This window comes from Heptranchias perlo, chromosome 29 (assembly GCF_035084215.1).
Source record: "Heptranchias perlo isolate sHepPer1 chromosome 29, sHepPer1.hap1, whole genome shotgun sequence".
NCBI classification, from domain to species: domain Eukaryota; kingdom Metazoa; phylum Chordata; class Chondrichthyes; order Hexanchiformes; family Hexanchidae; genus Heptranchias; species Heptranchias perlo.
Genome location: NC_090353.1, coordinates 34,838,639 through 34,856,476, shown reverse-complemented (window position 1 = coordinate 34,856,476; position 17,838 = coordinate 34,838,639). Strand labels below are relative to the sequence as shown.

At 48.0% G+C, this 17,838-nt stretch overlaps 1 protein-coding gene across 1 annotated transcript; it reads right to left on the bottom strand.

Annotated features, from left to right (window-relative positions):
• Nucleotides 1–254: 254 nt before the first annotated feature.
• On the bottom strand, nucleotides 255–17,390 carry ankle1 (ankyrin repeat and LEM domain containing 1). The gene is made up of 9 exons (XM_067968635.1): nucleotides 17,365–17,390; nucleotides 16,091–16,243; nucleotides 14,087–14,192; nucleotides 12,933–13,059; nucleotides 6,041–9,628; nucleotides 5,100–5,262; nucleotides 3,150–3,324; nucleotides 1,123–1,252; nucleotides 255–428 (listed from the first exon to the last, which is right to left on the bottom strand). Exons 1-9 carry the CDS (start codon nucleotides 17,388–17,390, stop codon nucleotides 256–258), a joined length of 4,641 nt encoding a protein of 1,546 aa, XP_067824736.1. The 3' UTR covers nucleotide 255.
• Between the last annotated feature and the right edge of the window lie 448 nt (nucleotides 17,391–17,838).

Below are 17,838 nucleotides of genomic sequence, written 5' to 3'. Positions count from 1 at the left end.
GGAACCGGAAATACGTCAAGAATTCACGTGCGACCAGGCTGCGGCACGTTGGTGCGTCACCAAACTCATTCCATTAAAATCCGGGGCAAGCAAACGCCGGCTGCTAAGCCCCATTAAGCGCTACCCTCTCGGGCTTGGAGGACAGAGACCCAGCCTGTCTCGGAGGTCCGTTCAAAAGAAGCCGGTTTACGCGAGGCGATTTGCCACTTGTGCCCCGGCCGGCCGGGCGAGGTTCTGAAACGGCCCCACCGCCTTTCACTGTCCTAACTTGATGTCGGCCGGACGGAGCTGGCGCTCTCCTTCCGCCAGGAAGATCTGCATGGCTCGGCGCAACATGTGAGCCCCCAGCCACCGGCGCTGCTTCATCGGCCAGGTCGCTGCTACGCCGTAGTAATCGCCTCGCTTCTTGTTAGTCAGCATCTGCAGGCCTAGTTCAAGGAGGAAGAAAGAAAGAACTTGCATTGATATAGCACCTTTCACCAACCTCTGGACGTCCCACAGCCCTTTACAGTCAATGAAGTATTTTTTTTTGAAGTGTAGTCACTGTTGTGATCAGTGGCAAGCAATTTGCGCACAGCAAGATCCCACAAACAGCGATGTGATAATGAGCGGATAATGTATGTTAGTGATGTTGGTTGAGGGATAAATATTGGCCAGGATACCAGGGAGAACTCCCTTGCTCTTCTTCAGATAGTGGCCGTGGGATCTTTCACGTCCACCTGAGAGGGCAGACGGGGCCTCGGTTTAACATCTCACCCAAAAGACGGCACCTCCGACAGTGCAGCGCTCCCTCAGCACTGCACTGCGAGTGTCAGCCTAGAATTTGTGCTCAAGTCTCTGGAGTGGGACTTGAACCCACGACCTTCTGACTCAGAGGGGAGAGTGGCTGCCCACTGAGCCACGGCTGGCACAGGGGGTGATGGGTGAACGGGACTTGGTGCCAGTTAGGATACGAGGCAGCAGAGCTTCGGATGGGGTCAAGTTAACCAAGATGGGAGGCCGGCCAGCAGGGCATTGGAATAGCCGAGTCTGGAGGTAACAAAGGCACAGCTGAGGGTCGTCCGGTGGAATGGCATGCTGTAAAATTAAAAAGTACCGTGTTATCGGTACAGCCTCACTCACCCAACGCGTCCACCATGCAGGCTTCCCGTGTGTACGCCTCCACAGGAATAACGTTCTGGAAACAGTGCAGGGAGATCACTCCCTGTCCGCTCTCCCAGATATCCAGGATGTGCTTCAGTTTAACGCTCACCTGAATGTGCAGGGCAGGAGAGGGAAAGCGGAGCACAGAAGGGAAATTGCATTAAAGTCAGGTTGACCCACGAGTTAATGGACTAGTGTCCCAGAGGCCTGGACTGATAATCTACAGAACGTGAGTTCAAATCCCACCATAGCAGTTTGAATTTTTTAAAAAAAAAAAAATCTGGAAATAAACAGCTGTTATCAGCAAAAGTGAAGCTGTCGGATTGTCGTGAAAACCCAACTGGGTCACCAACGTCCTTCAGAGAAGGAAACCTGCCGTCCTTACCCGGGTCTGGGCCTACATGTGACTCCAGTCCCACACCAACGTGGTTGACTCTTAAGCAGCCCTCCGAAGTGACCCAGCAAGCCACTCAGTCGTATCCAGGGCAACTAGGGATGAGCAACAAATGCTGGATTTACCAGCGATGCCCACATCCCAAGAATGACTGAATAATAAAAAAACAAACTTAGGTGCCTCCACAATGAGATCATTTCACTCATTGTGCCTGTTCCAACTCCACATCAGAGCGATAGACTCTAGGCCCATTTTCTTTACCCCATAATATTTATCTCATTCACTTCTTAAAAGCCATCACTAACTTGGTTACACTTATGGAATCATACTGCAATAACTTTCCTGTGTGAAAGATTGTCTTCCAACCTCCCCCTTTACGTCTCTAGTTGTTTATGTCCCCACCTTGTTACCCAGTTACTGACCAGAACTAGGGGCCATAAAGATAGTCACTAATAAATCCAATAGGAAACTCAGGAGAAACTTCTTTACCCAGAGAGTGGTGAGAATGTGGAACTCGCTACCACAAGGAGTAGTTGAGGCGACTAGCCTAGATGCATTTAAGGGGAAGCTGGATAAACACATGAGGGAGAAAGGAATAGAAGGATATGCTGATGGGGTTAGATGAAGAGGGGAGAGGCGGCTCGTGTGGAGCATAAACACCAGCATGGACCTGTTGGGCCGAATGGCCTGTTTCTGTGCTGTAAATTCTATGCAAATAATCTTTCACTATTGACCCTCTCACCCGTTCGTAAGTTGAACATGTCTATTGGATCTCTCCTCAACCATCTCCGCTCCAGCGAATACAGCCTCAGTGGGGGTTTTTTAAATGTATATTCTCTCAGCCCTTAGTTAATCTTAGTTAATGTATATTGCACCTTTTCCATTGCTCCAATATCCTTCCTATAATCTATTGCCTTTGAGCAAGATGTTACTTGTGGTCAACAGATGGCAAATCAGTGAGTCTGTTTCCTGGCAACAGCTTATATTATAGCGGCTTTAATGTAACAAGACGTCCCAAAATGCTTCACACTGCGGGGACGGACTACAGCTGGCGGGGGGGACGATGAGGGTGGCTCCAATGAATATCAAAGAGACTGGGCTTTAAGGAGGCTTTTGAAGGTGGACAAGGCTGAAGGGTTTCAGGAGAGAGTTCAGGGCCTGAGCAAAGAAATGGGAGTTTGTTACAATGGGTTCAATAGTTGAAACATCTCTGTTAGATGGTCTCAGCCGGGTCGGCAGTGTAATCGGCCCCAGTGCCCAGGAAAGTAACAATAATAGTAATTTAAGAACATAAGAAATAGGAGGAGTAGGCCATACCGCCCCTCAAGCCTGCTCCGCCATTCAATGGCTGATCTTTTACCTAAACTCCACTTTCGCGCCCAATCCCCATATCCCTTGATTCTATTTCAGCCCATTCACAATCCAGTGACTTCTACACACCCCTGGGGAGCGCAGCAAATAGTAAAATCCACACTCTCTCTCCCCCCCCCCCCCCCCCCCCCCCCGGGGAATGCAGCAAGTAGGAAAGTCCACACTCTCTCCACACAAATAAAAGATTCACATATTCTTTTTTTTTGTTTGCGAATCAAAAGCAAAACAGCTTAAGGTTGACACTGTTTCCTCTTACCTGCTCATTGCCATTTTTACAATGCGTCAGTGCCTCGTAGAGGTGACAGTAAGGCCTCGAGCGTTTCCCTTTCCCCACGTAAAAGATGGAGCTGACAAACGTGCGGAAACACTCCGCAGGGCTCAGGGAGTGGCACCGAGCTGGAAGGTTCTTAGTGACCCTGGGAGGGGTTCGGGATGAACGAGAGGAGAAAGGTGATAAATAAGGGACAAGTCGAAAGGAAAATTCACAGAGTTTATTGCCCTTCATTGTACAAAAGATCAAATTTGTTAAAATAAAAAATGAATAATGTATTTTTAATATAAAAAATAATACCAGTGTGTATCTGATCCATAAAGACCTAGAATAGGAACATCGGAATTGCTGGACGAGAAAGACCGCGGTCCATCTGGTTCGCCTTCTACCACCCTGGTAGTCGGATTGGTACAACGATAATAGAGTCGTTGACTAATCAATGCAATCAATCTCGATCAATGAGTCTACAACAGACCCAGACATGAGGTGAGGAAAACCCCCAGTGGTGGAGAGCTTTGGGAACCACAGGTCCAAAGTCACCTGTTCCTCCCGAGCACGTTACACTCACCACATGTCATGTCTCAAATCACTCATATAGTGGATCGTAAAAATGTTACTTTCTGAAAGAAATCTGCCTAATTTGCGTTTGAATAAATCAATATTAACTCCTTCCACCGTCTCCCTAGGGAGCCTGTTCCACAGGTTGATCACTCGTTCACAGAAATATTGTTTCCGCACATTAGTTTTGAATTTGCCTCCCCTTCAAGCGCAGGCCGTGTCCTCTGTTCCAAACAAGGTTAAAGGGCGTGTCCCAGGTACAATTCCCAGTCTGTGCCGGGTTTGCAGCTGCCGGGGATCTCGAGCTGTAAAGTTGCTTCACCCTTGCCCAGCGGTCGCAGACAAGCACTTTCCTGGCTGTCACCGGACAGTGATCAGGATCAGGAACCCTGGCAGATCATTGGCCCTCCAAGCAGACCATAAACCCTGGTCAGGATCAGCAAACCAGTCACGGATTAGACACGCAATTTGGGACCTTCCAGGTCTGCATGTCTCCATTCCTCGCCAGGATTTACCCACTAAGCCAGAAGGTGGGACTCGCATCACTCTGCAGTTCAAAGGCATCAAATCTAAAACTGGGGACTGGCTGGTGCAGTGCACTGTCACCTCTGCCACCTGGATTCTAAACCACTCTAGACAGAGCAGATGAAACTCACTCCTCTCTGCTGGCTGCAAGGGTCCCACATTAAATGAGTTTACACAGTCTCAGTCCAGTGAGCATGGGCCTCCAACTACAAACTTGACCCTAAATTAGCACTAAATTGGCAATCGCACTCACCAGGACGCAGACTGGATAGGGTCGAAAGTAGAGAAATATCCAATTGATGCAGTAGGGGGGCGCTGTTCCAAGGTTGGGGCTGAGTTACTGGGACAGTGTAGAGGGAACTTTACTCTGTATCTAACCCGTGCTGTACCTGCCCTGGGAGTGTTTGATGGGACAGTGTAAAGGGAGCTTTACTCTGTATCTAACCCGTGCTGTACCTGCCCTGGGAGTGTTTGATGGGACAGTGTAGAGGGAGCTTTACTCTGTATGTAACCCATGCTGTACCTGCCCTGGGAGTGTTTGATGGGACAGTGTAGAGGGAGCTTTACTCTGTATCTAACCCGTGCTGTACCTGCCCTGGGAGTGTTTGATGGGACAGTGTAGAGGGAGCTTTACTCTGTATCTAACCCGTGCTGTACCTGCCCTGGGAGTGTTTGATGGGACAGTGTAGAGGGAGCTTTACTCTGTATCTAACCCGTGCTGTACCTGCCCTGGGAGTGTTTGATGCCAATACCAAGTACCTGAAATGGGAGTGTTTCATTCCCTAGCATGAACATTTCCCAGCTTGATTTAAATCTGAAGAAAATCAAGGACGGTACCTGGGATCGAGGAGGAGGTAATTGAAGCTGGATTTGAGAAGTCCTTCTCTCCACCTGCGGTTCTGGTCTGGCTGATCAAATTGCTGCGCTAAAGCCATTTCATCCTGGCTGCAGTCTGGGAAAACAAACTTGTCCAGACTCTGGCACAGCTCAGGGCTGTAATCTGTGCAATAAATTAGAAAAGAAATCAGGTGAGTGGCTAATATTTGCACCAAGTGAGATTTCCATTACAGTTACAAGATAGCAATTAACAGAGCAGAAATAATTCTCATCTACAAAAGCCTAGCTCCCTCTTACCCATTCAGCTGAATTGGTTACATATAAGGAAGAACGAACTTGCATTTATAAAGCGCCTTTCACCTCCTCAGGACATCCCAAAGCGCTTTACGGCCAATGAAGTACTTTTTTTTTGAAGTGTAGTCACCGTGTAATGTAGGAAACACGGCAGTCAATTTGCACACAGCAAGATGACGACGACCAGATAATCTGTTTTTAGTAATGTCGGTTGAGGGATAAATATTGGCCAGGACACCAGGAAGAAATCCCCCGCTCTTCTTCGAATAGCACTGTGGGATCTTTTACGTCCACCTGAGACGGCAAACGGGGCCTCGGCTTAACGTCTCATCTGAAAGACAGCACCTCCGACAATGCAGCACTCCCTCAGTACTGCACTGGCAGCGTCAGCCTAGATTTTGCGCTCAAGTCTCTGGAGTGGGGCTCGAACCCACGACTTTCTGACTCAGAGGCTCCCCACTGATCTACGGCACGTTCTAGGGGAAGATCGCCGGCTATTTTTAAACAGGCTTGCTGCGATCTGTGGGTCAATACAGAAATGGTATCGGGTACAGGTACAGAGGGCATACTCTGGGCAGTTTGCTGGGCCATGATAACAATTAGGACCATTATTTACAACCCGCATACGATTCAAGTAATCAACTTACTTGCAGACTGTTGTGGCTTCCTGGGGTGGGGTTCCTTCCTAATCCTGTCCAGACACTGCAGATAAACCTTCCTGGTAAGGGCCGTCACTGGGCCTGGGTTTTCCCCGTAATCTCTCAGCTGCCTTCGTATCTGACCGTTGGACAGGAGGAGGAGGCGAGGAGATAACTGTGGCGATCCGTCACTAGACAACGGGTCTTCCTTCTCCTCGGCACGGACCTGCCTGCTCTTGTAGGCCTTCCAGTCGTAGATGATGGTCTCCTCAGAGCTTGAAGTGCTCAGGTTCTCAAAGGTTGCGTCCTTGCAAGGGTAACGGCGCTCAATCAAAGCAAGGCCGTCCTCCGTGTCGGTGTAAAGATACTCCACTGGTTCGCACCCACTGCTGTTGACTGGACGGCCACCCGGGGACAGAGGGAGGTCAAGGTTGCCCAGGAGGCTTTGCCATTCAGCATTGCAGTTTGGTATTTTTGAAAGGCGCCTCTCAACTGACCGTTTGGAATAGCTGCACCGATGGTCCTGAGACCGCACTTTTGAACAATTTCCCAGCTGAGGATTGGTATCTTCCAGCCTGGTGCTTTCACACACATTGCTGCTTCTTAGACAGTCCTTCCCCTCAGCCTCGGGATCCCCAGATATAAGGCACGGAGAGGAAGGGCGTGAGTGAACACCAGGCGACTTTGCAACACTGTATAATCCCTGCTCTATCTTCAATATTTTCAGCTCGTCTCGCAGGTCATGGTCTTCAGAAATCCATGTGGTATCACTTTGGCAATTTTCATCGTCCTCTAAAAAGTTACAGGATCTCCTCTGATCAACATCTTTGGCTTTTACATCATGTTGAGCCACCTCGGTGCCCGCCTGTCTGATAGGTGGGCAAAGGCAACCATCTTGGTTGGCATCTCCAGTTTCTTCAGGGTTTATATGATGTGGGAATGGTACCGTTTGGCTTCCCTTATTGGCGTCGGTTACACTTTTCAACCGAACACTCTGATTGTTGCCGTTTGTGTCGCATGTTCGCGGTGGAGGCCGGAATGTTCTTTTTTCATGAGTAGTGTTGAAGAATGGCACGGTGTCAAAATCTGCATCTTGGCATGATGCTGGCAATGGCTGGGGGCTCCATTTCTCGTGATCGTTACGTTTGACGAAGGGAACGGTGTCAAAATCTGGATCTTCATGGTCTTGCCACGATGCTGGCGACGGATGGGCACCACATTTATCGTTATCGCTCGGTTTGACGAAGGGAACAGTGTCAAAATCTGGATCTTCAAAGTCTGAAGAGTGAACAAGGGATGGAGTTTGATCTTCATCCTGGGAAACTGTGGCTCCATTGTTGTGTGAGCTACACCAACCAGGTGGACTTTTGATGTATTCTATCTGCGGGTTGCGGATTCGCCTAATTCTAGTTGGCATGGCCATCGTCTGCTCGAAAAGGGAAGAATCTTGGCTCCGTGACATGGAGTTGGCCAATCGACTCTTGGTGCGCGGAGTAACAAAAGGCGACAACCCATTCTCGTTGGATTGTAGTGACTGTCCTGTCTTGGTTGCGAGCTTTGTGTTGTTCAGTAGCTTTTTAAAACTGGAGCCACCTTCATCTTCAATGGATGAATACTCTTCATCCAAATGGCCTTGGGTTTGGTTTCCTGCACTGTTGTTGATGGAAGCGGATCCTCTATGTAATGTCCCAAGGCTTGGTTCATCTGCTTGGACAATGGAAAGCGAAGATTTCTTGGCGGGCAGCATCAATAAACCTGGAAAATCCCCATTTTCTATACGGCCTGTGAAAGAATCGGGTTCTGCAATAGGCTGCTCTCCTCGCTGCCACTTGTGATTTTGGTTGTCAGTATTCATGGCTGGACTGGATTCATTTTCACTATTGAGCATCGAGTGGTGTTTCTGGGTTGAGAGTATCATGCTACTCAAGACCATTGTCAACTCTTCCTCTGACATACAGCCATTAGCACAGGTAGGTCCTGCACACAAGCTCTGCGGGACGTCATTGTCACTAGGGTCGGCCAGGGCATCGTACAAAAGACCGGCATCGCGGCAGATAGGCTGAGTTTGGGGACTCGGAGAATTACACTTGGGCCAGTCACCATCCCTTGGCAAAGGGGAGTTGCTGGCCGTTTTCTCAATTAACTGGGAGTCTTTGAAAGAAGAGGTCTGTATCGAGTCCAGGATCTCCTGCGAAACATTTGCTGCATTATATCCTGGCAAAGTTTTAGAACTTTCCGGCTGGAAGGCGGCTGTTGCGATCTCACTTTTACACCCCAAATTAGGATCGTCCTGGTTCCTGCCCGAAGGAATTTGCTGCGCTAAACACGAGTCGTTGTCTGTCTGGCTGATTGGATCATCCTGAACCGGTTGTGCGTGACTTGTATGTCCGAAGCTTTCAATCGCACTGGAGAAAACCTCAGATCCACTCTCACAGCTACGGTAGGGGTTGCTGCTGGAACTAGAATTCGAGGCTGAAGCTTTGGGATCGCCTCTTTCTCGTTGGGCATTGTTGTCAACATTCAGAGGAGACCCCTCATCGTCTGCCTCCATGGTTCGGTCTAAACTGTCCTCAAAGAGAACTGGAGTGGTTTTATCCAGGTCAGGTAAAGCAGACAAATTTGCACATTCGAATACATAGACATGATCTGGTGAGGTTATGTCAATGCCTTTGTTTCTAGATGACCTTATTAAAAACTCAGAATCGCAAAATCCTTCGTATTTGGCAAGGTCAAGCATAGTGTTCGAAAGAGATACACTGGACAGAGATCTGCCCTTCAAAGTGCAGGTGCAGTCCAATTCAGAGAGCCACTCAGTGCCAACAGAAGCATCACCATCTGCAAAGGCTTCATTCTCTTCACACACGGCAATGGTTTCTCGTTGAGCATGGTCATGTTCAACTGGGAAGTACTGGGTTTCGGGGAGATGATTAGTTGAGGTATTCAGTTCATACTTCCCAGCCAGATAGAGTTGAGATGCAGATGGAGGCAAAAAGCTCTCGTCATCAATTGAGGTGTGCAGTCCATGGCTCACAGCTGGAGGGAGCAGAGGAGCAGACACAGGAAGAAAGCTCTTATCATCCTGAAGAGTTAACTCTTGGTCTGTTGATGTATGGTCCTCAGAGGAGTCAGTTGTAGAATTCAATCCATTCGAAGCCTGCTCTTCAAACTTCCCAAATGTAGACACACGGATACTTGACAATACACAGTTGCCAACGACTGGTTCTGTAGTTGCACCAACAATCTGATCTTCACCCCAGTCTTCAGCAATGCCGCTATGATGATGTGGTCTCTGTGGTTGTATCGTTCCCGATCGGGACTGGGGTCTCGATGATTGAGGCCAGACCGCTGTGGTTTCTTCCAAAGGATCGGCCCTCGGGTTTATTTTCGTTGAGTAGCAGCTTGGTGGTTGACTAATTTCGCTGGCAGGAGTGACGCCAAGCTCCAACTGTTCGTGGGTTGGGAACCGCAGAGTTCTACTGGCTGGATGAAATTCTTCACTCGTTCCAGGAAGCCTGGAAGTCCTACGGCTCTCGACGTAGCCGAGCTCAGCTGGATCAGCGAAGAAATGAAGATCATTGCTCCATCTTCGATAGCAGACTGCAAGAATCAAAAAGAGCGAACCAATTGGTTAGTAACATTACAAATAAATGTCTTTTCTTCTGCTCCACCCAACACCATGCTATTCCCATTTACGTATGGGCAGGCACCAATGGACCCGTAGTGCAGCACGAGTTTCTCTACCCTCCCTCCCTTTCAGGAGAGGAGAGGGAAAATTGGAGAAACAGAGAGTTTAGCACGGCTTGGAGTATATTTCTGGGATGCAATGTTTTAGATGGCATTAATTAAACCCTCTTGAATTTTGAACTCTTGGCTCATGACATTTGTTCCACCTCTTGACATACATCTGCCAGGATTCTACCCAAGCTCTAAATTCTCCTGTCATAAATCCCTGAATTGCTGATGTACAAATCACAAGATTCTTTGCTGACTCCCCTTAGCATCCCACCTTCCCCGCTCCCCCACCCCCATCTTGAAAACTTTAAAGAATGGTAAATCATCACGAGCAGGTGGTCCCCTGCTGATGGGTTCAGATGAATTAGCGTCTTGGGCCAATTACATAGAATGTACAGCACAGAAATAGGCCATTCGGCCCAACTGGTCTATGCCGGCATTTATGCTCCACACGAGCCTCCTCCCTCTTCATCTAATCCTACCAGCATATTCTTCTAGTCCTTTCTCCCTCATGTGTTTATTTAGCTTCCCCTTAAATGCATCTATGCTATTTGCCTCAACTACTCCTTGTGGTAGCGAGTTCCACATTCTAACCACTCTTTGAGGAAAGAAGTTTCACCTGAATTCCCAATGGATTTATTAGATCTCATCCTTTCAGAATAATAACCCTAGTGTCTTCACATTGCAGCTTTTCTGGAAAAAGGTAGACGGGGCCCTTGCTTAACAGCTCATCTGAAGGACGGCACCTCCGACAATGCAGCACTCCCACTCCCACCCTTAGATTATGCGATCAAGTCCTGAACCCTCAAGCTCCTAAGTTGGGCAAAAGTGTTACCAACTGAGGCAAGCCGACACACACAGTGTTAAACACTTACGTGTGTTGGAAAGGATGGTGCTTCAGGAAGAGTTCTCAGCAAGACATCTCGGGGAATAGGGACGACATCAGAACTTTGTCGTCATGGTGATACAGTCGGACCATCTCAATCCGCCCCCCCCCCCCCCTCCCTCCAGCCACTGTAATATAAGTCTGTGTCGTCCAATCTAAACTGGCCAAGTGGGTGGGTCTTTGCACGGAAAGTTCTGCAGAGGAAGGGTCCAAGGATTCAGGAGAAAAAGAGGGAAGTTGTGGTATTACCAAATTCCATAAGAGAGGACCATTAATTTGGCTGCAGCGCCGAAGATTTTTATTGGAGGAATAAAATGAACAGAGGACGCTTGAATTTTTTTTTTTAAATGAAGAAAATTTAAATTGAAAGCTCAAACCATATAAAAAAAGCAAAGGTGAAATCAGTGCAGTTGGAAACAGGGAAAACCAGAAGTCTCTGTACGATTATTACAAATATACAAAGCATTCTGACGCCTGTGAAATATAGGCCCTTCAAACAAAAAAAAAGCGACAATCTTTCACTTCATCCAACTGCAATTTCAGTCCAGACTGATGGAACCAAAGTCTTCCAGCTGGCCGTGTGCCCAAAGTAAAATGAGTTTGGATCAGTTTCAACCTGATTGCGAGTGGTTGGGAGCTAATAGCACAAAACCTGCCCTGTAATCCAGCTCCAAGTTATAGAATCATAGAATGGTTACAGCACAGGAGTCCGCCATTCGGCCCATCGAGCCCGAGCCGGCTCTTTTAGAGAGCAATCCAGCTAGCCCCATTCTCCCGTTCTTGCCCCGTAGCCCTGCAAATTTTTTCCCTTGAAGTATTTATCCAATTCCTTTTCGAAAGCCATGACTGAATTTGCTTTCAGGCAGCGCAGTCCAGATCATAACTGCTCGCTGCGTAAAATAGTTTTTCCTCATGTCACCTTTGCTTCTTTTGCCAATCACCTTAAAACCTGCGTCCTCCGTTTCTCAACCTTTCCGCCAATGGGAACAGTTTCTCTTTATTTACTTTATCTAAACCCTTCATGATTTTGAACACTTCTATCAAATCTCCTCTTAATCTTCTCTGCCCTGAGAAGAACAACCCCAACTTCTTCAGTCTATCCACGTAACTGAAGTCCCTCAAGTTGGCAATGTCACCCAAGAAGGCCACAGGGACAGCTAGGTTATCCTGGAAATGGTGACTTTCCAGGATGGGACAAAGTTACGATGTTGGGATGGTATAATGGTATGTCAGCGCATTATTATTTCTCTCCACCCAAACCTCCCACAAGCCCCCAAATGGCACCATGATCCTGAGAGCCATTATTCTCCCAAAACCTCCTCAAATTGGCTGTACTTAATGTTTTTAAAAATTAATTCTCCAGATTTGCTGGCAAAGCCACATTCATTGCCCATCCTTAGTTGCCATGAGAGCATTAAGAGTCAACCATGTAGTATGGGACCGGATACATGTAAGCCAGACCAGGGAAACATAGAAAATAGGAGCAGGAGTAGGCCATTCGGCCCTTCGAGCCTGCTCCGCCATTCAATATGATGATGGCTGATCCTCTATCTCAATACCATATTCCCGCTCTCTCCCCATACCCCTTGATGCCTTTCGTGTCTAGAAATCTATCTAGCTCCATCTTAAATATATTCAGTGACTTGGCCTCCACAGCCTTCTGTGGTAGAGAATTCCACAGGTTTACCACCCTCTGAGTGAAAAAATGTCTCCTCATCTGTCCAGCCCTGTCAGAATTTTATATGTTTCAATGAGATCCCCTCTCATTCTTCTAAACTTGAGTGAATACAGGGAGGGGCAGGTTTCCTTTCCTGGAGGATATTAGTGAACCAGTTGGGTTTTTATGACCATCCGGCAGTTTTGATGGTAATTTTTTCTGGTGCCAGCCGACAACTTTCATTCAATTTGCCATGGTGGGATTCGAACTCTCAACCTCTGGATCGCTAGTCCACTACCATAACCCAATGCATTTTTTAAGAGCCAAGTCGGTGAATCTGCTCCTGTTTTCACCTAACAGCCACACATGGGCACTTTCCAGTAAAGGGGACACTGGGTAACAATCAGCAGCGGGAACCCTGGCTGGCCATTCCGCTCGGTCGCCAAGCGCACCGAGGCCTGAACAGAGGTTGGTAACCACCAGAACAGAGTGGGGAACGAACTTCCTGGCCCCATATGACTCAGTACCACGCTGAATGATACATTTAACCACTAACCCATTGGGGGGGGGGGGGGAAATCTAGTAAAGGTTTTAAGAACAATGACGAGATAGAATAGGATTTTGACCATATCGGTATGCGGGGAGTTCCTCCTCTGTAGCTTCCAGCAGACTGTAGCGGTGATATTCTTGCAGAATCTGGCAACATTTCTCGTTTCCTTGCTCTTCAGCTAAATCCACTGCTCTCAGCCCATCCTAGGTTTGAAGTCAAGCAGAAATTTACCCCAGCATCGCACACAATGCACAGCAGGATACAAAAGAAAGAGTTAAACAGCCAGCAGTCTCTGATTGAACGCCAGCTCTGTACCCTGGGGTATCGGCAGCATTCAAATCGGTCAAGCGGTACTGATTGGTACAGGGCAGCGCTGAGGGAGTGCTGCACTGTTTCAGGGGCCGGGCTTCGGGTCACATATTAAAGCGAGGCCCCACCAGCCTGTTCAGGTGAACATAAATGATCCCAGAACATGATTTGAAGAGGGAGGGAGGGAGGGAGGGAGGGAGCCCTCCAGGTGTCCGAGCCAACGTTTATCCCATAACCAACACCAAAACAGAATCTGTAGGAGCAGGAGGAGGCCATTCAGCCCCTCGAGCCTGTTCCGCCATTCAGTTAGATCACAGATGACCTGTACCTCAACTCCATTTTCCCGGCTTTGTTCGATATCCTTTGATATGCTTACCCAACAAAAATCTATCGATCACGGTCTCGAAAGCTCAAATTGTCCCTTTCAGGCAGTGCATTCCAGATAATAACAACTCGCTGCATAAAATGAAATTTTCATCTCCCCCTCTCTGGTTCTTTTGACAATTATCTTATCATAGAATCAAAGAAAAGTTACAGCACGAAAAGAGGCCATTCGGCCCATCGAGTCCGTGCCGGCTCTATGCAAGAGCAATCCAGCGAGACCCACTCCCCCTCCCTTTCCCCGTAGCCCTGAAAATCTTTTCCTTTCAAGTACTTATCCAGTTCCCTTTTGAAGGCCATGATTGAATCTGCCTCCACCACCCCCTCGGGCAGTGCATTCCAGATCCTAACCACTCGCTTTGTACATCTGCGTACTCTGGTTACTGACCCCCCTGCCAGTGGAAACAGGCATAAATGCAACGTCCTATTTTCTGGAATGTACAGCTCGAGTTGACACTGCCTGTACCAAATGTGCCATCAGAGAGCTAGAAAAAAAAACCCAGATCAGTCGATGCAGGAGAACCATCACTTCATCATTACCTGGTCTACGAGGGTTGGATCCGCCCCACTTCTGAGCAACAACTTCACACTCTTGAGACACCCCCAAGAGGCAGCTACGTGCAAGGGAGTGAGATCCTCAGTTGACCTACATAGTGAATAAGATTGGATAGAAATGTGTTTCAACAGTTTACAACCTTGTTAGAAGGTCTACTATTCACCTGTGAACATACACAAACAGAAAAGACCATCGTCACCTGGATTTCAGAGAAGTGTAATGGTGGGTGTGAACACTTTCACACCCAGGGCACTTGAACTGTGAAAAAACAGCCTGCACTACAATCATAGATTGTGTACTTCCAAACTTGGAGTCTCTCTGGAGAGACTGGTGGGTACAGGTCTGTCACTGTATAACACTGGGATACAGCACTGGTGGGTACAGGTCTGTCACTGTATAACACTGGGGTACAGCACTGGTGGGTACAGGTCTGTCACTGTATAACACTGGGGTACAGCACTGGTGGGTACAGGTCTGTCACTGTATAACACTGGGGTACAGCACTAGTGGATACAGGTCTGTCACTGTATAACACTGGGGTACAGCACTGGTGGATACAGGTCTGTCACTGTATAACACTGGGTACAGGTCTGACACTGTATAACACTGGGGTACAGTATTGGTGGGTTCAGGTCTGTCACTATATAACACTGAGGTACAGTAGTGGTGGGGGGAACAAATATTAGGTGATTAACAAGGTTGTACATAACGTCATACAATATTAAAGTACACAGGTTTAAGGCTGTGCTGCCAGCAGTGCAGTGCCAGGCCATCAAGGTCCTAGATTTAATAGCTGATCATACACTGAATTAGCTGACCTTGGTCGAAGTGGCAGTAATGATGCTACATGTGGCCCTAGGGCTTCTAGGCTAAGGTGAGTGGGTGCTGGGAATCATCCAGGGTTCCCGATTCTGATTGCTGTCCAGTGATACCTGCTGGAAGTGATGATGTAATGCCTTCCATGGAAGAATAGCCTCATATTCACACATGAATAATGGTAAGTCACACCTCAACAGGAGTCACAGCTTTAAAGAGATGAATGAGGGAAATCCGACTGGAACCAATACATTAAATCAGTGGTTTCCAAACTTTTCCGTGTGGAAGCCTGATGCAAATACTGACACACTCCCAGGGACCCCCTACAGACATTAAAGCACTACCAGAGACCCCCTTCAGATATTGGCACACTTTCAGGGACCCCCTGCAAATACTAACACACTCCCGGGGACCCCCTGCAAATACTGACACACTCCCGGGGACCCCCTGCAAATACTGACACACTCCCGGGGACCCCCTGCAAATACTGACACACTCCCGGGGACCCCCTGCAAATAGTAACACACCCCCCTGCAAATACAGACACACTCCCGGGGACCCCCTGCAAATACCAACACACTCCCGGGTGCCTCTCGAGAGCAATTAGGGATGGGCAATAAATGCCGGCCTCGCCAGCGACGCCCACATCCCGTGAACGAATAAAAAAAAACTCCCGGGACCCCCTGCAAATACTGACACACTCCCGGGGACCCCCTGCAAATACTAACACACTCCCGGGGACCCCCTGCAAATACTAACACGCTCCCGGGGACCCCCTGCAAATACTGACACGCTCCCGGGGACCCCCTGCAAATACTGACACGCTCCCGGGGACCCCCTGCAAATACTGACACGCTCCCGGGTGCCTCCTGCAAATAGTAACACACTCCCGGGTGCCCCCTGCAAATACCAACACACTCCCGGGGACCCCCTGCAAATACCAACACACTCCCGGGTGCCCCCTGCAAATACCAACACACTCCCGGAAATCCCATGTCATAACTTCTGAAAGGGGAGCCAATTACCCAATGGAAAACAGAGTTATAAAAATGTCTTTCTATTAGTGTACAGCAACAAGAAACAACTAGTATATTGAAAATGGATTTTTGGGGGCCTCAGTTTGACTAAATCAGCCCTGTGGCCACAGGTGATTGTAACAAAGTGCTGCTCACCTGACATTTGGATTTGCCCCATACTGAAGCAGTCGCTTTAAACACCGGATTCCACCTTCGGTGTCCTTCCCAGATGCCAAGTGCAGAGCCGCTGTTCCCTCAGGTAAGACCAGATTGGGATCTACAGGCTCCTTCAAGCACCTCTCCACGGACCTGGGTATGAAAAAAATCTTAAATAAATGGGATAAAATCAGCTCACAGCCATCAGAGAAACACAGGTAGGAACATCTTTGAAAGATTATATATTTAGGTGGGTATCTCCCCATCTCTCCTGAAGGCCCTGTCAGTGAGTGCTGGCAGGTTACTTAAATATGGGTGGACACCACATCCCAGCTGACATGTGTACGTACACACACACACACACACACACACGTGCCACTGAATGATCATCAGCAGCACAGACCCAAGCTGACTTTCCCCTCCTCTCTCTCCTGAGGATTATTGTAGCGGACTCACAGCCTTCTGAGCAGCGATCAACGAACACAGCACAGAACAGGGATAGAACCTGGGACTTTCCATGTCTACATGACCAAGCAGCATTTGGGCATTTAAAAAAAAAGGTAAGGAGAAGCCCAGCAGGTTCACGGGTTGTCACCCTCGTCATTAGATGGGGCAACGTCACACACCATCCGCCCCCAACTCTTGCCCCCTTGGGTAAGAAAACAACAGAGAAGAAAAATTCTGGCCAATTTTAGAAGCTTTGGGAAATTTCTCCTTAAAGCATTTAAGCAATCTCCAGTAGATCAGAGTTACCCATCACACACTACTAGACATACTGAAACTAAGCAACAAACCCTTTCCCTCCCATGTGTCCCAATTTCCTTAGGAACACGGGGCCATTTCCATTCATTGGGCCTGTCTTCTTACCCAACTTTACCTCTAATACTCAACCGGCCATGTGCGTCAAGCAATTGTCCACAACCCTTTTTAAAGTCTTTTTTTAAAATTCTCTCTCGGGATGTGGGCATCGCTGGCACTTATGGCCCATCCCTACTTGCCCCGAGAGGGTAGTGGTGGGCCGTCTTCTTGAACCGCTGCAGTGCAGCAACCGAGTGGCTTGCTGGGCCACTTCAGAGGGTAGTTAAGAGTCAACCATGTTAGTGTGGGGATTGGAGGCCACATAAAGGCCCAGACCGGGTAAGGACGGCAGGTTTCCTTCCCTAAAGGATACGAGTGAACCAGTTGGGTTTTCACAACAATCTGACAGCTTCATGCTCTCTTTTACTGATCCCAGCTTTTTGTTGCAGATTTTTATCGCAACCTCCACTTCTTACTGTCTCCCTGGGCAAGCTATCCACATGTTTACCATCCTCTATGAAGATGTTTTATCTTAACTGGGTATTCACTTTTTCTCCTCTTTTCTACTGTTTGAATTGAATGCACATCAAGGTACGAGGCGACAATCAATGGCCTTAAGTAGGATGCAAAAGGTATGAAGTAATCATTCACCTCTAGAATCAGGAGCAAAATTACAAATTAATGAATAGACTGGAAGATGCAAAAGACAAAAATCGATCCATGGTCTTTAAGGTGCAAAATATAGGAATTGATGGACAGTCCCCATGAGGATGCAAAATGCAGGTATTGATGGATATCTCTTAAAACAGAAAGTTCAAAACACAGGCACTGATGGATAGTCTTAAGAAAGTGCAAAATACAGGAAATGATGGATAAAGAAAGTGCAAAATACACGAATTGATGAATAAAGAAAGTGCAAAAATGCAGGAATTGATGGATAAAGAAAGGGC

Coding starts and splice junctions, on each gene's coding strand:
- ankle1 (XM_067968635.1), bottom strand. CDS start 17,390: ATGTGGATAGCTTGCCCAGGGAGACA. Junction 3,325..5,099: donor TACCTCCTCCTCGATCCCAG/GTACCGTCCTTG, acceptor AACCCCTCCCAG/GGTCACTAAGAACCTTCCAG. Junction 429..1,122: donor CTGCATGGTGGACGCGTTGG/GTGAGTGAGGCT, acceptor TCCTTGAACTAG/GCCTGCAGATGCTGACTAAC.